General features: G+C 37.2%; 1 protein-coding gene across 3 annotated transcripts in view; it reads left to right on the forward strand.

Moving 5' to 3' along the window:
• Window positions 1-26,255, forward strand: part of LOC5570773 (tyrosine-protein phosphatase corkscrew) — a 438,185-nt gene that overhangs the window by 992 nt on the left and 410,938 nt on the right. For 2 of the 3 annotated variants that reach the window (XM_021849370.1, XM_021849372.1), the window contains exon 2: window positions 16,415-17,007. In XM_021849370.1, the coding sequence (XP_021705062.1) occupies window positions 16,994-17,007 (14 nt within the window). In that variant the 5' untranslated portion in view covers window positions 16,415-16,993. Of the gene's footprint in view, window positions 1-16,320; window positions 16,344-16,414; window positions 17,008-26,255 lie in introns of those variants that run through there. The other variant, XM_021849371.1, reaches the window with a different exon arrangement.

A 26,255-nucleotide genomic window follows, 5' to 3' on the forward strand; every position in this document is an offset into this window, starting at 1 on the left:
CATGTAGCAATTCCTGCGAAATCCATAGGGAAATTTCCACGAGAATTCAGGGAGGTTTCTTGGCAAAGTATCCTTAAAATGATTAATGGAGAAATTCCCTGAAAAATTCCTTGAGTGTTTTTCAGGACGAATTTATAGTGCGAATCCATGACATATTACTGGAAGAATTTTCCAAAGAACTTCCTGAGTGTATTCCCGTGGGAATTCTTGAAGAAATTTCTGGAGGAATTCCTGAAAACATTTCCGAGAATTTTCTGGGAAAATTACCGAGGAATTCCGAAAGAAGATCCCAGAAGAAGTCCTGTAAGGGTTATAGGAGGAATTCTCATAAGAGTTCTGGAGGAATTTCTCAAAGTCTTCAAGGAATCCCTGATATAATCAGTAGGAGAACCGTAAGAATTCTTGGAGAAATTCCCCAAACAAAAATCCTGAACAACTTCTTGAGGATTTTCTGTAGTAATTTTCTGACGGACTTTTGGAGATTCCCTGGCTAATTTGCCATGTAGAAGGAATTCCAGAGTACCTTATTACCTAAATATTGCTGTTTGCGTTTGACGTGCAAACCTTAGCTAACTGGGCTTCAAATGCGGTAACACAAAGCAATCAAATGATACTTAGCAACCATGATCCATATCACCGCCAACCTAGCAAAGAAAATCAAATTTTGACTTCGCATTACTTGTGAAAAATCTTACCGCGTTTGGTGTTCCCGCATTTGATATTTGCGTTTCAAATGCACACAGCAATAAATAGCTGAAACAATTTGTTGGGAATTTTTTGTAGGATTTCATGAAGGAACTTTGAGGAGTTTCTGTTGGTTTCTCTAATAGAATTCCAGAATAGATGGGTGGGAATATTTAGGGAGAGTTTAAAAAAAAATCCCGACAGAAATGTTCCTCGATGATTTTCAGAACTTCCAGAAGGAATTAAATTCCTCCAGGAGTTTCCGGAAGTTTTTCTTTCTAGGAGATTCTCTAAAAGTTCTTCTATGAGGTCCTCTAAAAGTTCCTTCGGACATTCCTCTAGGCGTTTGCTTCTGAAATTATACCAGCGTTATTCATGCAGATTCATCATTGAACTAAATCCTCGAAAAATTCCCCTTGAAAATTCTTTGGGGATTCTTCTATAAATTTCAATAGAAGTTTCGCTGAAGATTGTTTCATGAATTCCACCGTAAATTCTTCCAGAAATCCCTCATGGAATTGTTCTAAACATTATCTTCAGGAATTCTCCAGGGCAGCGGCGATTCCCTAACCTCAAATCTACCTGTTCCTTGAATAGAAATTCCTGAATTTGAGCAACAAATTTGCATGTAATGAGTAGAGATTTGTTAGAAAGGACTATTTCAATCATTTACTTTTTGATTTATAGTATAAATTTGCCGAAATAGTCGTAGAACAAGTAAAAAGTGAGGTTACGAGTCGCCACTGCTCCAGGGATTCTAAAAAATCCAGTAGGAACACCTCCAACGATTTCTCCAGTATTTTCTTCTGAAGAAAATCTCAGGACAAAATCTCGAAGAATTCTGGAACGAATTCACAGTGAATTCCTGGTGAAATTCACTGACATTCTTCTTCTTTCTTGCGTTACGTCCCGACTGGGACAGAGCCTGCTTCTCAGCTTAGTGTTCTTATGAGCACTTCCACAGTTATTAACTGAGAGCTTTCTTTGCCAATTGACCATTTATGCATTCGTATATCGTGTGGCAGGTACGAAGATACTCTATGTCCAGGGAAGTCGAGAAAATTTCCAACCCGAAAAAATCCTCGACCGGTGGGATTCGAACCCACGACCCTCAGCTTGGTCTTGCTGAATAGCTGCGCGTTTACCGCTACGGCTATCTGGGCCCCCAAATTCACTGACATGTTTCCATTATAAAATTCTGTAGGAATTCCCTGAGGACTTCCTAAAGGAAATCCATAAGGAATCATGAACAAAATTCTGGAACATGCCCCTTAGCCATTCCTTGGGATTTCTTAGAGGAATTCTGGGAGTTATTATCTGAAGAGCTTTTGCAACAATTCTCTTGAGGAAATCCTAAAAATATTCCTTGAGGAATTTCGCAGTTATTCTCTAAAGTCAGGCTAGTCTCTTTTTAGAGACTTGGTATCTATTTAAATGCAAGTCTCTAAAAAGTATATTTTTAATTAAAGGTCTAAAAAGTCTCTTTTTTTGTTATTCTGCTTGCAGTGAATTCTGCAGAATCTACAGGATCCAGAGAAATTGCCAGAGACTATTACGCGGCTATTAAACTGATTCTTCAAGAATTTCTTCTCAAATTCCTCGAGGAAAAGCTTTAGGAATTACCCTAATGATTTTCACAGAGATTTCATCTGGAATATTTTCAGGTAACCCTACAGGGATCTCTGCAAAATCTCTTCTAAAGATTTCTTTACCAAGTCTCCCAGAAATTCTTCTAGCGATTTTTCGTAGGACTCGTATAGAATATATTCCAAAACAAAAATCTGGGTGTTTGAAGAAATTCGTTCTGACAATTCCTACGTCTTTCCATCCACGGTTACTCCCAAAAATTGCTTCAAAAATTCCTCAAGGGGTTTATCGATAAAATCTATTAGGAACTTTTCTATCTGTAAGAATTCAAAAGGAAATTAGATCTGTGACCATTAACTTACTTTTGTTTTTTTTTTTCTAAGAAATGCTCTAACATTTCTCTTGGATGAAATCCAAACTAATTACTGTTATTAAAAAAAAAAATATATATATATATATATATATATATATATATATATATATATATATATAAGGTTTTACAACAGCTAACAACTTTATTTTTTCAAGAAATTCTTCGATCATCCGAAGTTTTCCAAGTTTCCAAGTTTTAATTTCTCTGGATTCTGAAAAATTTCCTTGACATTTCCCTGGAGATATACTTGGAGAAAGTCTGAGACATAACTTGAAAGAATACCTGGACAAATCTTTGAAGACTTCGTTGAGAAATATCTTCAAGAATTACTGGAGAAATTCCTAAAGAAATCATAGTATGAATCTGGAGCAATTCCTAAAGGTATCCTTAGAGAAATCCTAATTTGAAATCTCGAAGAATTCCAGAAGGACAATTTAGTAGGAACCCCAGAAGTTTTCGATTGAATTTTCGAAAATGTTCTCAACAGGAGTCTTGGAGGACGTTCTAGAGAAATCGATAGAAGAATCACCTGAGAAAAAACCTGGAGAAATTGTCTTTAAAAAAATATCAAAAAGTATCTTGGGATGAATTTCTGATAGAATATCTAAGGTAAAAATCTGTGGTTGGAAGAAGCCATATTGTATTCTTGAGGTATTGAAATTAAAATTCTTGGATGAGCTTGTTAAGAATATTAGTGGACGAATTCCATAAAAAAAAATCTCCAAATGAATTCCTGAAAAAAAAAATCAAATATCTGACAACTACCGAAAAGCTAAACATTACATATAATTTACAATTGGATTAGATGGATAAATTGATGTGAAGATTGGCGAAAAAGTTACACGTCTTCTCAGTGAGAATCGAACCCACGACTCCCCGATCTCTAGTTGGGGCGCGTTACCACTACGCCATGAGAGGACTCGCGTAGTGGTAACGCGCCCCAACTAGAGATCGGGGAGTCGTGGGTTCGATTCTCACTGAGAAGACGTGTAACTTTTTGCCAAATCTTCACATCAATTTGTCCATCTAATCCAATTGCAAATTATATGTAATGTTTAGCTTTTCGGTAGTTGTTAAACTTCCACTCGGCTGGTTGGCCGTAAACCACGATTCATAATTAAAAACATGCAAATATCTGAGTTAATTTCTGATGAAATTCATAGAGAAAATCATGCAAAATGCATAAAGCATTTCCAGTTTTCGAAAATTAACGAGGAATTCCCGAAAGAATCTTACTCAGTCGCTACCAGCCCTGTGAAGCGTTTCTGGAATGATGCACCTAGAAATTCCAAGATGAAATCCTGGAAAATTTCCCTGAGGAGTTTCTGAAAAAAAAAATGCAGAAAAAATCGTAGAGATATCCTCAGAGGAATTACTGGAAAAAATTCCGAAACAGTTTTTAGGGGAATTGCCCAGGAAGTTTTCTACAGAAATAACGAGGAGAATTAAGAAATATAAGGTGATATTTTTGGAAGAATTCCTAAAATTATTCATGTAAGAATATTCCGAGCAATATATTGAGAAACAGCTGGAGGAATTCCTGAATAAATTCTCCAAAAAGCTCCTGAAGGCATTCCGGAATAATTCCTGCGATAATTCTGGAAGAAATTGCTAGAATGTTTCCTAAAGAAATAACCTGAGCAAATTTTTGAATCATTTCCCGGAGGAATACCTGGAGAAAACTTTCAGAGGAAATCCTGTTCGAGTGCGCAGAGTAGCTCTTGGGCGAATTCCCGCAAGAGTTCCGTAAATAATTTCCGGAAAATACATACATTTTCTTTGATGAATTTCTAGAAGAATTTCCGGAGCAGTTCATGGAGAAATTCTTATGAAAGTTAAGGAGCGTTTTGTACAAGAATCCTCGGAGAAATTCATCGCCAAAAAGAAATCTCGAAGAAGTGCCTATAGGATATTTTTTTTTTTAAATTAGAATAATTATTCCTGGATAAATTCTGGAAGCATTCCTGGAAGAATTTGTGGAGAAATTGCTGATATTAGGATGAATATTTGGCAGGTATTCCCGGTTGGTATATGTGACAAGCACAAAGCAAAAGGGTTTATTTGTCAATTTTATCAATTTTTCAATCTAATTCAAAACATATTGGCGTTGCTTGATAGTGATTAGAAACAGTACTTTTCGACTTGCAAAAATAGATAAAATGCAAAACATTTTAAACAGGATTTACATTCTTTATAATAAATTGCATCGCATCTTTCTCGAATCCTTCCGAAAGTTAGATACGTCGTTTTGAAAAATTATGCTTGATGTGAAGATAATTATTTTTTGACAAGCTGGGAAGGCCATCTAGAGATCCCGTCAAAAATTTGTCTAGAATTCTTGCATTTTTAAGAATACTTCAAAAACCATTCCAAGAAATTTGAATTTTGTGGAGAAATCCCGTAGAGGATCCGAAAAAAATTATGAGAAATCCCTGTAGGATTTCATGAAAGAATCCCTAGGACAATCCTTTGAGAATTCTCTGAATCAGGATGACTGCAGGAGAGATTTTTCTGTAAGAATCCCTGATGAGGTTTTTCCGGAGAAATTACTGTAGGAACCTTTGAAGCATTACCATGGTAAATTGCTGAAGGAAGCTCTTAGGGAATCTCTGGAGGTATCCATGTAGAAATTTTCCTGGAGAAATTCTAAGAGTTATTCCTGTTGAAATTTCTGGTGGAATTCATGAGGGAATCTCTGGAAGAATTTCTGAATTTTCGGAGGCACAGAACGAATCTCTAAGGAAATTTCTGGGGGATTAAATGGAAAAATCCTTGGAGTAATTCATGTAGCGATTTTTCTGGAGGTATCTCTAGAATTCGTAAAGTTTTTTTTTTTGTTGAGAATACCTGGAGACTGGAGAGATTCCTGGTGGGGTCCATGAAGGAATCCCAGAATAAATCGCCGGAATTCCTAAAGAAATCTCAGGAGAACTACCTGAGGGTATCCCTTCTTGTATGGAGGAATTTCTGAAGAAATATCTGGAGCAATCCTTGAAGAGATTGTCCTTGTGGAACGCCTGGTAAAATTCCTGGAGAAAGCTTTGAAGACGTCACTGTATTAATATCTGTAGCAGGTCTCTATTTTAATGCAAGTCTCTAGAAAATCTCTAATTTTCAATGGAAGTCCTCTAACAAATAAAAAAATGGAGGCTTTTACACGATGTGTATTGGAATTTTGTTAACAATTCCTCAAGGAAAAGCTTTAAGATGAGCTCTACTGATTTCGTAATAGATTTCTTTTGGAATACCTTGAAATTGCTCTAAAGATTTCTCCTGCACTGGGCTGCATGATGCTAGCTGTCGGCGCACCTTATCATTGTAAAGCAATAAGCAAATCCGTACTACCTCTCGTGTATAAAAGAGGCACAGTATCATGTGTAATGTTCGTTGTATGCTGTAATCGTTATCTATCGTATCCCCCACCGAGCAGGAGCACTGCCCCTCGGTGGTGGGCAATAAATCAGTTGGAGAGTAGTCTATTTCGCCTGCCCCTCCGGAACCTCAAAATAACACAACGTAGGGCCTGGTCAACCCTGGACGAAACAGGGGTGAAGTTGATCACTTTTGAGCCATTCTGTTCTATAATTCCTAGTAGGATGCATGTATTATCATCCGAATGTTTTTAAAACCTGTACTGGTTCAATGTTTATCAAATTATATAAACGAAATTTTGACGAAATACTATCGTAATAACAAAACCATTTTTTTAGAAATAATAAGTGGAGTTTTTGATTCCCGTGTGAAGTTGATTAGTTACTGCGATAGGTATCCTAAAATAAAGAGATATGCTTTATGAAATCTAGGGACACTAAACCTAATGCTTTACTAAATTTAAGGTCCCGAAAATCTTAAAACTTGTTGATAAATGGATCGATTTATCAAGTGAATGCTGTGAATTACAGATTATGTCACATTAATCGCATTACTGTGTCAAGTCTTCTCCAATTTCCTATACCCTACCCCAACCCTTCCTATCATTTCCGATGGTGTTCAAGTGGTCCGCATAGACTATTACGGCCATTACCTATCCCTGCCCCCGGCTTTGGACTGACTTGCGCTCTCATTGCCCCACCAAACGCTGCAAAATGGAAATGAAAATGAAAATTCCTCGAGGAAAAACTTTAATGATTTTCAGGGATCTCTGCAAAATCTCTTCTAAAGAAAAAATATGTTTTCCATGTTTAGTGTAATTACCTTGAATGCCAATCAGATTTCAGGAACATCAAGAGTAACTATTAGGTAATGCAACATTATAAAAATTGTGATAATTTCAATCGGGTCATAGCTCTCTTGACAGTCTATACATGTGGGTATTGTCGCACTGATTAACTACACCCCAAATTACGGTACATACAAGAAAGCGCTCAATATTTATTCTAGAATTTCTGAAAAAATCGTTAGGAAAATTAATCTCGCAGTTCTTGCAAACGTTTATCGTGTACTTTTTTTTTCCAAATTTCATTAAGGGTTCACACCGCAAACAAAAACTGTATACAATTCTGGAGGAAATCCTAAGATATCAGTGGATCTCTGGCGAAATTATTGAGTTTTTGAAAATGTCCTGGACGGAAATTTTGGACAAACTCCTACCGGATTTGATTGAAGAACGACTGGACGATTCTTATTACAAACACAGAACTGGTGTGCTGAACTAAAAATGTGTTAAGAAACTTGCATCTTGTCACATGTAGGGGAAGGGGTGGTAAAATGAACACCTTAAGGAAATCATATTGTTTTTGATAGAAAAACTAGGAATTTGTTTAATTCTATCCCACAACATCAAAAACAGGGATGTTATATATAGCAGCGACACGAATTCAGACTAAAATAGCTGAATTTTCACATATTTTTGTCGCTAGCAAAAAAGGATGTAAATGTTCATTTTAGCTGCACTATGTGGGTAAAATGAACAGCTGTTGGTGGTAAAATGAACATCATGCAAAAAATGTGAGCAAAACAAATATTTCTGAAAATTTTTATTGCCTTACCGAAAATATATCCATTAATGATTGTAACCCATTCAAAAAAAATCTAAAAGTATCAGATTTGACCTCATATCATAACGATATTCATCTCACTGAAAAACCTCAAGTCTTCCGAGCTAAAAGTTACGTCAGTTCTCATTCTCAAACGTGATTTTCTAAAATCTAAGTTTTTGTTGATATTTTCACTTCAATTGTCCTACGTATCAACTTGAACACTCTGATTTATGCTATAAATCGTCAGTGCGTGATAAAAATTCATCGAAATTTGTTTTTTCTCGATAAAAGTCAAGGTGTTCATTTTACCACCCCTGTTCATTTTACCACCACTTCCCCTATTCGCAGCAGCGAGGATCGGTGAAGGATAGATTGGAGCCTTCCTTAGCCGAATGGCTAGAGTCCGCGGCTACAAAGCAAAGCCATGCTAGAGATGTCAGGGTTCGATTCCCAGTCGGTTCTGGATCTTTTCGTAATGTAACTTTTCTTGACTTCCCTGAGTATCATCGTACCTCCCACACGAGATACGAATGCAAAAAATGGCAACTTTGGCAAAAGAAAGCTCTCAGTTAATAACTGTGGAAGTGCTCAAACAGAACACTGAGAAGCAGGCTCTGTCCCAGTGAGGACGTAATGCCAAAAAGACGAAGAAGTAGAATATGTATTATTATTATTTTTTTTTGATTTCGATGAATTTTGTTCAAGATACCTTTGAAGATACCAACCAGTTTTTAGAATTTTCTTCAAGGAATCCAACGCAACTACTTCCAACAATTTCCACAGGGATCGCGCTGAAATTTTTCTCCGATTCTATTCTAGGATTACTTTTAGAAATGTTTTCACGAATTCTTCCACCGATTTCTTCAGTAGTTCATCACCAGCAGTTCTATCAGTGATTCGTATATGAGTAAAAGCAAAATCTCCATTGATTTTTTTTAACATTTTATTTAAGCGTTTATACCAGTAAATCCGATCATTCCTACACACATTTCTTCAGGGCTTTCGTTCCATGCTTTTCCTTAAGCAGTTTCCATATGGATTATTTCTCCCGTAACTTTTCAGAAAAACCTATGTAACAAAGAGAGATTCTCTCCTCTCTCGCTCTCTTTCGATTATTACAATGCTATACTATAGCCAATGCTATGTCGCGCGAATTTTACATAGATGCTTCCCTCATTGTCATCGGACGGCAAGCTTTCTTCAAATTCTTCTTCATTTACCCGTCGCTACGGTTTGTGACGGAATGAATCATTGAAGGTAGTTTTTGCAAGTGCTCACCGCATCAAAACAAAGGCGCCACTGTATATGCGATTTAACATTGTGACAGCATTGCTGTTCTGTCAAACACACAAGGCTACGGTGGCGCTATCTATGCTTTCCATAGCGGCCGTTTTGGTTATTTTAATGATCCATTGTAAATTAGACCATTTTTATTTCATTATCTGACATGATTGTCATTTATATCACTAGAATCATGAAAGGATATTCACTTCACTTATCAAACACATTTGCTTCCCGAAATTCTCCAAAATTAAATAGAAATTTTAAAAGCAATATAATCTCACAATTGCTCTCATGAGCGCTCCGTCATTGCGACATGACGGAGTGAGCACATGAAATATAGCTTCGCCGGGTGACAGTGAGAAGACAGGTTTCGTCAGTGTCACAAGCCAGTCATGGTTCTTAACAGCCCTGATTTAAGCTTTTGAGGAGATTTTCACTATAGATCGAAAGACAATGTTCTTGGCTAGCGTTCCAAACAAAAAAAGAACGCAACTGAAGAGGTGATGTGTTTGAAATTTTGGTTGAAATCCTAAGAAATCAGTTAAAGCATCTCTGGAGAAATAATTGCCTTTTATTCATTATGATGGCCTAAACGGTAAGCTTGGCCGATATCTGGATGTACTCTTGGAGGACTTAAAATTGTCTTGGAAAATTTTAACTTTCGAGTAGTAGCTAATTTTAACTTTGTAGGAATTCATAATGAAACTCATGACGGAATCTCTGGAGTATTCTGGGGTTATCCTTAAAAAAAACGGTCGGATTCTTCAAAGGTATCTTGAGCAAAATTCATACAGAGTTAAAAAAATAGATCTTCTTGATCGACTGGACAAATACCTGAATTGGTTAGTTGAGCCCTGAAAGATTTGTTTGCTAAGAATGTTCTGAGCAATCTCCAGGGAATAACTTGAGGGTTACCAAAATGACTCTCTATAAGAAATTCCTAAAGGTTATTTTTTGGAAGATTTGTGTGTGTCCGAAGGAAAGAATATCTAAATGAATTGCTGTAAGATTTCATACCTAAATCAGAATGTAAATCTCAGCTATGCAAATCTCGGTTAAATTTCATTTGCAGACATCTCAGCAAAAGTGAAATTTTGATGTTAGCGGTATCCAAAGGTGCTGCTATAAACAAACTAGATTTTTTTTTTGCTGACATATCAGTTAAAATGCCGCTCGGCTGTGTAGATCTCGGTAAAAGAATGAAAATTAGCCAAGCCATCCTTAGAAATGTCTGTTCAAATTCCTTGACAGACCTTTGTAGCAATTTCTTGAAAAAGTCATTAAAAGTCTCGTAGAAATCTTTGATGATTCCCTTAATTACTAAAAATTAATTAAGGTGATTATAAAACGAAGCCATACTTTGAATTTTCAAGTGCACAAGACTGGAGAATCTGACAACAGTTAACGTTGAAAATCAATCAAATTGCTTGCGTGCTGGTGGTGGTTCTCATGTGTGCTATTGAAAATTTGAGGTGTGGCTTCGTTCTATAATCACCTTAATGTGAAAAATCTAAAGATATTTTAGGAAAAAAATATTCACACTTTCGCCTTCTGCAGGCCTTGTTACAAATAATCGTTTTTCGAGCAAAACGGCCACCAGCTGATGATTTTGTGAAATGAGCGATGGATTCCAATGGAAATTAGTCTAAGTATTACGTCTGTTTGTCTGTGGATTAATAATATCTCGCTGAGGATTTTTTGATTGTTCCAAATAATACCTACAATACTATGGTAAAATTTATCAAATTGTAGTGCTTCGTGGCCGTGCGGTTAATGTCGTCAGGCAATGAACGCATCGTGTCATGGGGTGTGGGTTCAATTCCCGCTGCAGCCATTGAAACTTTTCGTCAGGGGTGTTTCTCGGCTGTACCATTGGAGCATCAGGTATCAGGTATCAGAAGGCCGGCTCCAAAGGCACGTTCCCCACCAGTTGGGAGATTTGTGCAATCGCCATATTTGAGCCTATTTCATCATCTACCCGATGGGAGAGGAAAGGGAAGGGAAAGATGGGAGGAAATAGGAGTGGGGTCCCTTGAAGAGGGAAAATCGCATAAGCGAATTGAGAGCATGTAGCTCCATACCACAATGGGTTCGAACAGCGCCCTAAAAAGGACACTGCAAAACGCAAGAGCGTAAAGAGAGCCTATAGCTCATTACCACAGCGGGTTAAGAATAACAGAATGTCCTGAAGATTCAGGCTTCTGAATTCAGTTTTACTTAATAAGTGTTTACCAAGTAATTGGAATCGCATTTGCGCAAAAACTGGACAGTTACATATCAGGTGATACGAAGATCCATAATCGGATTCACAACTATCACACACAAATGAGTCAGCACGCTGAATATTTGCCATGTGATAGTTGAGTCGGCAGTGGCCTGTCAACGCTCTGACCAAGAGACTGCAATTCTGCTTTGACAGATTTGTTAAATACTTCGCCACCCTTGGAGATGGCTCAGTAATGTACAATTTTGTTTGACGACATGACTCCAAACTATTCCAATATTGCTTGTGCTGAGTTGCCGCCCAAGAATTTATCTGAAGCTTCACCCAGCACTTCGAAATTGGAATAGCCGGCTCAGGGCCAATGAAGTCATGCGATGCTCCATCACAAGCTAGCTCATCAGCCAATTCATTTCCAGCGATGGAAGAATGGCCAGGTACCCATACAAGGTTTACAGAGTTGACTGAATTCAGTTCCTCAATTTGAGTTCGACATGCGATAACAAGCTTCGACCTTGAGTTGGCCGAAGCGAGAGCTTTTATAGCAGCTTGACTATCTGAACAGAAGTATATGACTTTACCCATTACGCGCTGTTGAAGTGCTGATTGCACTCCACACATAAGGGCAAATATTTTCGCCTGAAAAACGGTGCAGTTTCTACCAAGTGAGTAAAACTGATTCAGCCTTAGCTCACGAGAATATACTCCTGCACCAGCTCTACCTTCAAGAAGGGAGCCATCAGTGTAACATACTATATTGTTTGATATACTTCTTTCCAAATAGCCAGACGTCCACTCTTCCCGTGAAGGGAATTGTGTGGTAAATGTCCTGTAAGGAAAGTTACAAGCAATTGTGAGATCACTTGGAGCAAGGACAATTTTGTCCCAATTCACCAAAAGTGGAAACAACGAAGTGTGTGTAGATCTACGATTCACTGGATTTTTCTCCAGTAGATCAAGTACCCATAAACGGTAAGAGCAAGAAAGTGCTTCTTGTTTAAGATATATGTGTAGTGGCGCAACGTCGAAAAGGGCCTCGAGCGCTGCTGTGGGAGTTGTAGAGAACGCACCAGACATCGCCATCAAGAACATCCTTTGGAGATGGCCCAATTTTGATTGGATTGTTCTCACTTCGCCCTTTTGCCACCACACAAGACATCCATATGCCAATATTGGTCGAACAACTGTTGGGTAAATCCATTTGATATATTTGGGTTTGAGGCCCCAAGTTTTACCAAAGGTTCGCCGGCATTGACCGAAGGCCATGCAAGCTTTTTTGACTCTGAAATCAATGTGAGGTGTCCATGAAAGTTTGGAATCTAAAATGACTCCGACATACTTTACTTGATCAGTCACATTAATCTCAGTGCCAAAAAGACGTAAAGGTCGAATTCCATCGCGGTTTCGTCTTTCCGTAAACAGAACAATAGATGTTTTATTCGGGTTAACCGAAAGGCCATATTGGCGACACCAACTCTCGACTACCTGAAGAGCACTTTGCATCAGGTCGAATAGGGTTCTTATGCACATACCAACTATCAGAGCTAGATAGTCGTCGGCAAATCCATATGTTGGAAAGTTGCCTCAATAGCGTATCTGCTACGAGATTCCACAAAAGCGGTGACAAGACTCCCCCTTGGGGGCATCCGCAAACACTCAATTTTCGAATCGCTGCTTGACGCAATGTCGAGAAGAGATGTCGGTTTTTGAGCATTTGATGAATCCAATTGGTAATCATTATAGGTAGCCCATGGTTTCGTGCTGCTTCCAATATGGCATCGAAAGACACGTTATGAAAGGCACCCTCAATATCCAAGAAAACACCCAAGCAGGATTGCTTCTGAGCGAATGCTTTCTCGATATCGTATACAACTTTGTGTAAAAGAGTCACTGTGGACTTTCCAGATTGGTAAGCATGTTGATTCACATGAAGAGGCATGTTTGCCAAATAAACATCACGGATGTGATGATCGATAATGCGTTCCAGACATTTCAGAAGAAAAGAGGTCAGACTGATTGGTCTAAAACTCTTCGCTTCCTCATACGACGCACGTCCTCCTTTTGGGATAAACTTTACAGTAATATCACGCCAGGATTTGGGAATGTACCCGGTAGCAAAACTGCTTACAAGTAGCTTTTTCAAAACATGTTTGATAAACTCAAATCCCTTTTGGAGCAGAACAGGATAAATCCCATCCGCTCCTGGAGATTTGAAAGGAGCAAAACTATTAAGTGCCCATTGAATCGATTCAGTAGTTACGATACTGCGAGCCGAGGCCAGAGACTCGTAACTACATGAAAAGACATTTGGTTCATCCGTAGATGCTATGTCCACACATCCGGGGAAGTGTGTATTGAATAAACATTCTAAAACTTCTTCATCGGAAGAAGTAAAGTCACCATTAGGTAAGCGAATTTCGTTCACTTGGAAATCCTTAGATTTTGCAAGGATTTTGTTCAGCCGACTGACTTCACTCAAACTGGAAACATTTGTACAAAGGTTCCTCCAGCCGGATCGTTCAGCAGAACGAAGAGCCTTCTTGTAAGCCTTGCGAGCCGACTTGAACGACTCTGATCCAGCTGAACGGCGTCTGTTCCAACTCCTTCTACATTGTTTCCTGAGTCTAGTCAGATCGGAATTCCACCATGGGGTCCCTCTTGTAGTCTTTACAGACCGCAGAGGACATGCTTCTTCAAAAGCTTCCATAATGTAGGATGTTGTAGTATCAACGGCATCATCCAGATCACTTGGATTTTCAATGGACGGAGAATATCCATGAAATTTGGTCGCAACCAATTCAATATAGAGTTCCCAGTTTGTTGATCGGGGATTCCTTAAACGCAAAGTCTGCGCAGTTACATTTGAATGTTCAAAGAAGATGTAGCGATGATCAGATAATGATTCTTCATCTGATACATGCCAATTCGTCAACTCGTGACTGATTCTATTCGAGCAGAGCGTTATGTCTAACACTTCTTCTCTATTAGAAACCATGAAGGTTGGGCGATTGCCTATGTTAAGTAATCCAAGGTCTGTACTACTTAAGTATTCCATCAGACTGGAGCCTCTCAAATTGATATCTGAGCTGCCCCAGATGATGTGATGAGCATTGGCATCACTGCCTACAATAAGCGGAAGGCCTTTTGTTACGCAGTGTACGACAACTCCTTTGAAGTCATCCGTTGGGGATGGTTCATCATGTGGTAAATATACCGAACAATAGACGTATTTCCTGTTGAGGTCACCAACAGAAACATCAATTGTGACAGCACATACATCTCTGGTCGTCAACTCAGAAATGAGTGTAGCAACGATTGCTTTATTTACGAGCACGCATGCGTGGGGCATGGAGCGCGAGTTTGCCATTTCAAGTTTGCTGAAAGTAGCAAAAACTGGGTCCACAAGGTTACCTAGATAGAAGTTTCCTCTACGAAAGTAGGGTTCTTGAACTAGCGCCACTTGGGCTGCACCATTTTGCATGAGTCTGCAAAGATTGATCGTTGCTGTTCTTTTATGCTGAAGATTGATCTGAGCTAACCTAACCGTAGCCACTACCCAAACTAGGTAGGATTAAGCTTTTTGCAATCTCAGCACGAAAAAGACCAGCAACGAAAAAACCAGATCGGTATCTATTTAAAGTCGCCAAAGGCGAAAGAGCACAGAATACACTGTGTAAAACGCATAATGCGAATCCATATAGGTGATAATTTAAATTAAATGTCAACATATTCATAATCCCACCCTTATTAAGCCTCATGATAGAGACTGAAGAAGGGCAGCCGATTATCTCGGAGAAGCACAAGGTCACCTGCACCATTGCTCCGGGTAGCACAGGAAGAACTCAATACTGTGGAGGGCGCCCTGATACCCCACAGGCTCCGTTAGCGGTGGGTTCAATTCCCGCTGCAGCCATTGGAACTTTTCGTCAGGGGTGTTTCTCGGCTGTACCATTGGAGCATGCTTATCCGTTGTCTAGTGTTAAGTTACAGTCTGTGCAACTAAATGACTGAAGACGATGTCCGTGTCTTTTTTGTCTTGTTTTGATTACTAAACAATACTTCATTCTGGTATAATACCAAAAAAATGCTATGCTATATGATAGGTACGCGTTCCTGCTCAAGTAGGTAGAGAAATACTCGAGAGAATCACTGATGCAATTCCAGGAAAAATCTTCAGGTAAATGACTGAAAGATTCCACCTAGAAGCACGAAATTGAAATCGTCACTTAAAAGTTAATTTGTAACTTTTTCTGTAGCACCAACTTAGTTGACGTGTCACGTGGCCAAGAAAGATTATGCTAATAGAGGTCAAAAGTTGGAAACGTTAAGTTTTGAATAAAATTCTATCGAAAAAATACAAAAAAGATTCAGAAGCCGAATAAAATTATAAATTTTGTTGTGATGTATTATAACACCAGGAATTCTGCTGCGAATACCTACATGAATTTCCGCACGATTATTACACGGATTTCCTTGAAATATATCTAAGATATTTCAAGAGTCCTCAATACTCTCTCCAGGAATCTTTTAAGGAGGCATAATATTATTTCTACCATAAGTTACCCAAGGTTTTCATTCTGAAGTTATTTAGATCCTTCAAATTTTTTCCAGATTTCTTCTAAAATACTTATAGAATAGTGTTTGATCCTTTGATCGCAATCCTTCCCCAATGGACGTGGCCGGCGCCGTTATTGGCATTTACATTTTGAGCTCTCGATTTGTCACAAATCATTTATGCCATTTATGCACATTGAGAATGGCTATCCCCAATCTCGCAATAGCAACTACGAGTTGTACGGTCATCTATGCTCTTGTGCTCGTGCTTAATTACTCTAAAAACTTAGTTATTTTCCGGGCATTTCTCTTGAAGTATTTCTAAAAATTCCTTCAGATATACTAGAGCACTTATGAGATCTCCGCTAAAGTTTACTAGCAAATGCCTGATGGAATTATGCTTAGAATTCGCTATGCTCCCCCATTATCTGGCACCACTGGCGCTCCCCCAACATAATAGCTAGCCTTCTTTGGGGTCTCTCTCTGTCTATTCCATTATTTTACACACCAACTGACGACTGGGGCTGGGGGCCTTCTGTTCTGTTATCGAGCTCTGCGAGTAAACTGTAGTAAAACAGCCACTGACTGTGCAGGAGGCCACTGCCACCGAAGAAGTTGTGGGTCAATTTTTGTGTGGAACCCATCGCCCCCCCAATAGATAGTTTAGTAGCTCAGCTGACTCCAAATCTCAATCGAAATGCTAATCCAAGTTTTGTATCTTTTGAATTTCAGTGAAGTGTCCATCAGAATCTAGTGGTGTTTGACCAATGCTGACCGAAGAAGAGAGCTGTCCAGTGTGCAAAAGTGAGTGTTCAGTGTTCGATGGGATGCCCTTCAGTGAAAACGCATAAAGAGTGATTATGGTGACAGGAAAATCGACCAGCATGCAAAAATCTCCGTCGGTACAGTGAGGAAAAATCTTTCGCCCCAAACACGAAGTGAGTGAAGAAGAAAAGTCAGTCAGGAAAATATCAAAGATCAGTGCACAGAGCCGATGACCGTTTCCGCCACCAGTCCGCATCTATCCCCCCAAAAGTGTTCGTGTGCTGCGGATTGGCATTGAGGGATTGAAATTGAGCGCATTGGGAGGAGAAAGAGCAAACTCACAGGGAAAAAATAAATAAGAGAGAGCGCCTCAAACAAGTTGTGAGGGTGTGTGAAATTTTCTGGTTGGTGCGTGCGAAGAGTGAAGTGAACCGTGAAGAAGCGTGAGAAGAGCGGAGGCGAAGAGCAGAGTGGAGCCAAGGCAAGGCTGCAAACTTGCAACAGCTGATTTGTGGAACGCCCGATTTTCGGACGACGAAGGCAACAATGACTTCCCGAAGGTAAGCTGACCGAGATGCAAGGTCACGAAATGGATTTTTTTTTGGGGGATTCTTGCTTCGACTATGATAGGTGGGGTTGGGATTCGAATTGGCTGCTTCCGATTTGGAACCGTTGGATTCGAGATGGGAGTGCGAACCTCGTTCGCAGCTCATCCCTTTGTTCGTGGAAGTGGACCGTGTGAAAGGTGAAATGAGGGTGTTGCTCCGCTCTGCTGGTGGTGGCTTGGCAGATGGCAGGCCAGGGAGGCCAGTTTGGTTGGATCGCTTTTTATAATAACAGCATATCGGGGAACTTTTGTAATTTCATAGGACTTCTTCAGAATTCTTCCGCAGGATTATGAAAAAATCTTCCTGATGCTTCAGAATTTTTCCATAGGATTCCTTCAAAATCTTTATATAAAACTTCTCCAGAATGCTTGAGATGTATTCATTTATGATTCATCGATAAGAGTCTATTAAGATGAAGATGAATCGAAGCCAAACTTAAAATTTTCAAGAGCACAAATCTGGAGAACCGAACACCTGTTTGAGCTGAAACTTAATCGATTGGTCACCACCAGCTAGTAACCAATCGATTAAGTTTTCAGCTTAAACGGATGTTTAGTTCTTCAGATTGTGGTTTTTGGAAATTTGAGGTTTGGCTTCGATTCAGTTTCACCTTAAACCATTCCATAGGATTCTTTCAGAATCATTCCATAGGATTTCTTCGGAAACTTTCCGTATGATTCCTTCAGAATTCTTTTGTAGGATTTCTTCCGTATAATTCTCCCACTATACGTCTATGGATTATTTTATTATGAAGGATTCTTTCAAGATACTTCTGTAGATTCGTTCAAAATTCTTAAGTTGGATTCGTTCAGAATGTTTATGTTGGATTCTTTCAGAATCCTTTTCTGGTATTCTTCTAGAATCTTTTTGTAGGTTTTTTTTAATCCTTTTCTAGGATTCTTCCAGAAACCTTTCCTTGGATTCTTCTATAATCCTTTTCTATGATTCTTCCAGAATCCTTCCGTAAGATTATTTCAGTATCCTTCTGTATAATTCCATCAACATTCTTTTGTAGGATTATTTCACAAATCTTCTATAGCATATTTTTCAGAATCTCTATAAGATTCTTTCAAAATTCATCTAAGGTTTTTTTTTAAATCCTTCTACAAGATTGTTTCAGAATCCATTTTTTTTTCTTTTTTCTCTCAGAAATCTGTCGGATTCTTTCAGAACTCTTACGTAGGATCCTATCTGATTCTTTCCGAAAGATTTTTCCAAACCTTTCTATAGGAACAAATCAGAATCCTTTTATAGGAATCTCTCAGAATTCTTCTGTGGTGATTTTTTTTTTTTCAGAATAATTCTGTAGGATTAATTTAGAATCCATCTTTATGATTCTTACAGAATCTAATTGAAGAATCCTTTTGTAGGATTCTCACATAATCCTTCTGTAGGATTTTTTACAGATTCCTTCAGTATTATTGTCTCAAAATACTTTAATATAGTTCTCGCAACAGAATGGATTCACACGTAGTTCAACAATACTACGATGAAAAGAAATTTCTTTTCTGTCAGCCAGAGGTGATAGTTTTCATCCTGGTCCATTCATTTGCTTAGAAACAAGGAGCTACACACTTGGTTACCAATGGCTTTTAGGGCGAGATCTCAAATTATGCGAGAGTTCATCCTGAACCCGCGCTTCCTAAGAATTCTTTCAGAATCCTTCTATAGGATTCATTCAGTATCCTTATATAGGATCATTTCAAAATTCTTTTCTAGGATTTTTTCAGAATACTTTCGTAGGGTTCTTTCAGAATCCTTCTGTAGATTTTTTCAGAATCCTGCTGTACGTTTAATTCAGAATCTTTTTGTTGGAATCTTTCAGAATCCTGTAGGATTTCTTCAGAATCTCTCTAAAAAGTTCTTAAGAAACCCTTATTTTTGTAATCTTTTTACAGGATTGTTTTAGAATTCTTCATATGTTTTTCTCAGAAATCTGTAGGATTCTTTCAAACCCCTCCTGAAGGATTGAAATTTTTACTGAAGGATTCAATCAGCATCCTTCTATAGGAATCTTTCACAATTCTTATGTAGGATTTTTTTGAATCCTTCTGTGGGAGTCGTCCAGAATCCTCTTGTTAGAATCTTTCGGAATCCTTCGTTAGGATTAATACAGAATCCATCTGTATGATGCTTACAGAATCCAACTGTTTGATTCTGACAGAATCCAACTGGAAAATTCTTACATAGGTAATCCTTTTGTAGGATTTTCACATTACACAGCGTAGCAACGCGTGCCTCAACGATCAAACCATGTGTCTCTAATAAATTCAGTGTTGCTGTATTTGATTCCGTTTCTCAGAAACGTTCTAATACGTCACAATTTTGGGCTGTAGCTCGCTGGTTTTAAGGATGTTCACATGGAATTTAAACTATGATTTATCAAAACCTGAAGTGTTCTAATCCACCAAGCATGCAAAGTTCCACATCAACTTTCATTTAAGGTATAATTTTGTTTGAATTACAGTAAATTTAGATTAAATCGGTTTTTAACATACTTGCATTTTCCATACGAAATTTTTAATTTCTTTTATATGGTAAAACACAGTACACTTCTAAATCATCAGAAAATAATTTTTGAGCATCCAAAGTATCATAAGTTTAGTTGGTAAGCATTGTTTAACACATAATATTTGAATTCTGTGGCAAATTAAGCAAAGAATTCACCATACAAATAGGCAAACTTGCATGCAAGTTGACTTAAAACGTAAAAAAATGTCTTGAAACAGCGAATGTTTAACAGACTAGTCGTGCTGTGATATTTTTGAAAACGGCGATGGATTCAGCAACGCTAAATTAAGTAAAAAGCGTTTTTTTGGCGCTCGAGACAATAAAGTGTTCCGCAGTATAATCCTTCTGTAGGATGTTTACAGAATCCTTCTGTATTATTGTCTTAAAAGACTTTTATACATTTCTTCCTAAATGCTTTTGGAAATTTTCCGTGAATTTCGAAAGTTTTTTGATGAATTTTAATTTTAACTGATGTTTTCTCTTGGGAATTGGTATAAAGGTTCCTATTTTTGCGTAATTGATTTGTACAATAAACATTCTTTTCTCGGTACTTTTCTTTCGTCCAGCTATCCTGATCACATAAAGCGTTTTATTAGATTGTTAAATGTCTGTAATTAATTTTTCTGATTAAAAATTCCTCTAGAATCTTCCGAAATTTCAAGGAGAAGACGTTAAAAAAATAGTTTTTTTTAAACAAGGTTAGCAACAACGAGGGTTTTGAACAAATGATTTTCTCCTATGTTTGCCCGCGAAATTTCTCCAATAGTTTCTTACGACGTTTCCTCAAAATTAGGGTAGATTTTTCAAAAATTCATCACTAATTTATTTAAAAAAAATCAAGGAAAAATCGAATGATTAAAGTTGAGTTGAAATGTCTTCGATTTGCAGAATTAAAAACCTGGAAAATTTCAGAAGCTATATCAGGAAAACCCGGGAATTACAAAATAAAAATTTGGTGGTTACCCTGTAAACTCTGAAAAGCTCTAGGGGGGACGGACCTGGTGTAGTGGTTAGAACACTCGCCTCTCACGCCGAGGACCTGGGATCGAATCCCATCCCCGACATAGTCACTTATGACGTAAATAGTTATAGTGACGACTTCCTTCGGAAGGGAAGTAAAGCCATTGGTCCCGAGATGAACTAGCCCAGGGCTAAAAATCTCGTTAATAAAGTCAAATCAATCAAATCATGAAAAGCTCTATCCGACAATATTTGACATACAAAGGTATCGACCGTGGCTGTCTTGGTAGTGTCATTCTCAAAACACACCCAAGCCGTTCCCATAGGGGACGCCACAAAGAAGTGACGTTTCAAGTAATACTGTTTCATATGGTATGCCCTCTTCAACATCTAATCCAATTTCTCTCGCCGTTCCCTTACGGTACCTATCCATCTAGTATTCATTGCTTTCTTCTCCATGCTCCCTCTTACTTCAGCAAAATAGACAATATTTGAGTAAGTTGCAAAAATAGTATATTGTTTTTAGGACAAGACGTCAAGGTCCAATATCTTAACAGAACAATATTTTTGAAGAGTCCTTGTAGTTGATTAATAAAATATTACCCCTTTGATTATAAAGTAGACCTAACAGCAAAGTTTTACACTTTCTTAAAACTCTAAATTGCTTGGAAATTAAGTGTTGCAAGCCACCCCGCATAGGTATATTTATATAAAAACTATTTTTATTAAAAAGTTGTTGCTACAATTTCTTAAAATGAAATACGTCGTATTATCCCTTATTTGTTATAGAAACACCATGTAAAGTATTAATTTTATAAATTAAATAAATCACTTGTTTTCAAGGCACGATTTTGGACTTTCATAAAATATCAGTATTCAAGACATTCAAAAGAATTATGTTTCTAATAACTTTTTGAATAATGGCCACTATTTTAATTGTGAGTCACACGTATTGTAGCACCGTTTTACTACAAAGTTTCTTTTGATACTTGTGTTTTATAGGAAAATTTGGTTGTAAATTACAAGTGTTGCAAGTCACCTCGTTTGATGGTATTCAGATATTTAGTAAAGCATTTCACGCGATTTTTTTTTTTAATTATTAATTAGAAATTCCTTAGTTCACCCAGAGGGTCAGATAAAAATCAGCAGATACACTCACGGTGTTCCCCAGACCGTTACTATCACAAAAAAATCTCCATCAAATTTGAGCTAACCAATCGTTTTCTATGGCTAAACATATCTAAGTAAAATTTAAAAAAATCGTAGGGCCCGTTTTGAAGTTATGCCTTTTTGAAGTTGTAAGTTTACAAATTCAAAGGGAATCAGTAGCCATATACCATTAAAACTTGGTTTAGAATTAGTTTGTACCGGGCGGAGTTTAAAATACAAGATTGACCAAATTTGGAGTTACGCTTTTTTAAGGCCTACACATTAGAATTTAATTTTAAATAGAATAAAGAGGCATTCCAATAGAGTTAATCATGTTCAAACTTTGTCAATGGTAAATTACAACTACACGCCATAAAAGTGTTTGTACGCTTTAAGGAAGTACAGAGCCAGTATGATCTAGGAATTAAATTATTTCATGTAGCTCAATATTGTAGATAGTTTGGTGAACGCATGTACTCACGTTTCAATATATTTCACATGCAACACTTGGTTACAACAATGAGCAAGTATACCTTAAGGAATATATTCAGATTTTAAGTTTTTCGTTGTGGGTAGCTTCCATATCTTGGTAATTGACATGAAATTGTTAGTACCGTAAAGTCAGTATAGTGTATTAAATAAAAGGAAATTAGAAGGTACAAAATGGAAGCAAATAATGAGAAGTATGAGGCATCCGTTTTTTTTTTTTCTTTCTATAAAGTGCAACATCGTTGTAAATCCACTTGCAGATCCTAATTAGAAATTCTTGTCTTAAAAATTGAAGACTCATCGCATAGTTACAAACAACCCGAAGCAAATTTTTAACTTTAACATAAGTTAACACACTAAGAAGTAGAGAGTTCAAGATGATACAATTGGCTTTTGTTTGACAAGCACAGCCATATTCAGTTTTTTTGGAAATAAACCAGCTTGTAATGGTCCAGCATAATAACCACTATGCCACAGTATAATTTACGATTTTTTTGGAAACCTTAACTAAAAGTTGCACAGAATTCATTGAAAATTTTACTTGTAGCCGGTGAATCTCGAACATTCCAATTTCTAGCTATAATCTATGCCACACTTTGCCAAAAACCACAATTTTGAATTGAAAAGAAAAAAATATTGTAATTGGAATATCCCTTCTTTTGATAAGCATCTTTCAAGTTTTACTAACTTCTCTTCATTAATCGTTCACACATGCACGCCTTACACTGAAAATACATTGATTAAGATTGTTCTGTACAGCAGAGTTGAACTCGGTGAAAAAAAAATCGACAGCGGAAAGAAAAAATGTTTAATGTGAATGTTTAAGTTTACCTATTTATTCAGATTATTCTGTTATAAAAATTATTTCACGATTCATAATAATATAAAATGGGCAATGTTTTACAGCATTTGAGGCAATAGAATATGATTTTATTGTGGATAACTTCTGTGAAATGTGAAAGCAGTTTGTCGTTAACAACTTCAGAACATGATTAACGATATTGGAATGCATCTTTAATCTATTTAAAATTAGTGCTTCTCTTGGTTATGCCTCAAAAGGGCGTAGCTTCAATTTTCGCAGATCTTGTGATTAAAAACTTCGATGAGAGGTTAGGTCTAGACTAAATAACATTGAACCATGTTTCGATAGTATATTTCTTGTGATAATCCCGGTGAAGAAAAACTTCTTTGAATATCAGAACATCACTGATTTCCTTTGAATTTGTAGACTTACAATTTTAAAAAGGCGTAAATGAAAAACGGGCACCACATTTTTTTTTAAATTTTGCCCAGACATGCAGCTCAACGATAGAAAACGATTGGGGAGCTCCTATTTGATGGAGATATTTTTATGGCCGATACGTATCACATGCAAGAGGATGATTTCTGGTATTACTCTCGGTTTTGTGATTCACCCATGAAACTTATAACGGTTATGGCGGATTGAATAAGCAGAATTATTCTTTAAACTCTGAAAAACTCTATTCGACAATATTTGAGTAAGTTACAGAAACAGTAAACTATGTACGGAAAGACAGGAATTCCATGAAAATAATCTAATAATGGCTTCTTTAGAAGGCTTGATAAGGTATATAATTTTTTAAATGAATTACTCAATCAAAAAAATGGTGAATTTTTTTTTAAGAAATGCCCTTTGAAGTTTGTATAATCTTTCAATTGCATTAAATCCTAGGTCTACAAACTATTGTTTTACGGATTTCGGTAGAATCTCAACAGCTGAACAGTTCGGTAATGTATATTAACGGAGTACGATAATGTTTTACAGTTTTCGATGATAAATCACCGAAATCTGTGAAAATTATACGAAATTACGGTCTTTTTTTTAACTGAACTGATCAGCTGTGGAGATTACGGTAAAATTCACGGATTCCGGTCAAATAAGCTTAGTGTGTAGGCTTCTAAATGATACTTCAAAAAAAAAAAAAAAACCCGTGATGAAATTTTCGAAAGTTGCTTTAAATAAACTTCTGCTGTTACTATTTAATGTTCCAAAATTATTTTTAGATGAATCGTTGGAGGAGTCTTTCTACAAAGTTCTCCGAAAGCTTTTGGAAAATTAGGATAGGTATGAGCATGAGCATGATTGGATATGGAGCATTTGGAAAATTAGGATAGAATAGATAAACTGCTTATCCTATGAAGACGTATTTGTGGAACTCTTAGAGTGATTGCGGCAACTATTTGAGTAGTCCAAGTAGGGAAATTATCGTTCGGCCTTCCCTACCAAACAGCATTTTCGTCCACAGTGTATTCACTATTTAGTTTTATGATATGTATTGCAATCCATGAAAATTCTGTTTAAACTACTGGTGAGATCGTTATCGGTTAGCTGGTTAGATTCTTCACTGAAACTCGAACCATCTTGGAAACCTTAAAAAAAGTCTTGTTAGATCCTGTGAAAAACTTCTTCGAGGTCCTTGCCGATCTACTTGCAAGAATCTTGTCGAGACCACGGATTATTTCCGAAATCTTCACCCTGTCAAGAATGGGTTGTTTTGACTTATGATAATATTTCTGTAAAAGATTCAATGGGTAGCTTTTTAAAAAATAAGTTGGTTTTGGGTAAGATCCTTAATTGATCCCTCATGGATTTCAACTAAGAAATTCTCGTTGGATTACTAGGTGGACTGCAGTTGTGATTCTTATAAAACTCCTGTCGAGCTCGTGACATTTTCATTGTGAGTTGCCCTGGAGAGAGAGTCAGGAAAAATTCAAAACGATTTTTCGGTGAATTTTCTGCAAGGTCGGCAAGTTCATGATGGACTTTTGGGGGTGTTATACTGGTTTGACCTTGATGTATACCTTGATAAAGGCTTTATAAACTGGATTGATATCCTTGGCGGATTGTTAGCAAGAATGTTTGATTGAGCTAGGGATGATGGGAACACGTAAAGAAAGCAAAGCAGTTGAACCTACTCGAGACACGACTCTTCAGAATGCTATAGGAATATACGTTTCAGAAATTTGGGAAGGATACTACAAATTTGGTAATATCGTATAGGAATCTCAGAAGAAATACTGTTGGAATCCGTGTACATTTCCTTCAGAAGCCGGAGTGTTAGTTATCTACAATTTAAAGGCGACATCCGCGTCTGCTATGCCAGAAAACTGATCAGAAGAGAAAAGAAGCAAATATTCTATTCATCACTTACTGAAAACCAAGCAATCCGCTTCCTACACAAGTACCAAAAAATAATGTGATTTACGTCTTTTGGGATGCACATAAAAGAAGCGAGCCGAATAACGTAAATTTGTGTCCAATTTCAAATACGTTAGTGTCTGATTTGGGAAATTTCGATCACAGTTTCATAGTTTTCGTGTCCTTTAACATGTAAAATTACATTTTTTGTTCAATACATCTTCAAGGACACGTTTTTGTTTCGTTCCATCACTTACATCATGTGTCATTCAGTCATAACCCGAATTACGTCTAGAGTAATTTTCATTATTTTTAAGAGATCGGATTGGATAGGTGTCGGGAGAAGGGTTGTTAATGGCACAAGTTTACTTTGGTTAAGAGATTAGAAGGATGATATATTGTTTTGTCCATCTCTGGCTACAGCGATTACTATGAATGTCTTATTATGGTTTCTGGCGTTACGTCCCAACTGATACCAGCTTTTTACGCTAGCATGCTATAAATTTTGAATCACCCCTTTCTGACATTGCTTGTCCACAACATAATTTTTATGGTTGGATCCGAGTAAGCATTGCAATGAAGAAAATTATTTGTTGGCATGGAATGTCAAAAGTTTGCATTGTTTATTTCAGGAAATGAAAGTTAAAATTGTTGATTATTTCTTGTTTTCGTATCTATTTTTAATCCTACTTTAAGGTCAATATGAATCGAGCAGAAAAATAAAATGAGACATTATTTCAGAAGAGAGAGATTATGGAGTACCGTAATCCGGGGTAACATTGATCATTTTTTTGAATATTTCTTAAATATTTCGTTTGAAAATGCAAATGTTGCAAATTTTATATTCTTAAAATAAGTACTGCCACCCATAGCTCGTAACTATATATTGTATTTTGTTTTTTTTGAAATATTTAAGAATGTTTAAAAAATG

Source organism: Aedes aegypti, chromosome 3, assembly GCF_002204515.2.
Source record: "Aedes aegypti strain LVP_AGWG chromosome 3, AaegL5.0 Primary Assembly, whole genome shotgun sequence".
NCBI lineage: Eukaryota > Metazoa > Arthropoda > Insecta > Diptera > Culicidae > Aedes > Aedes aegypti.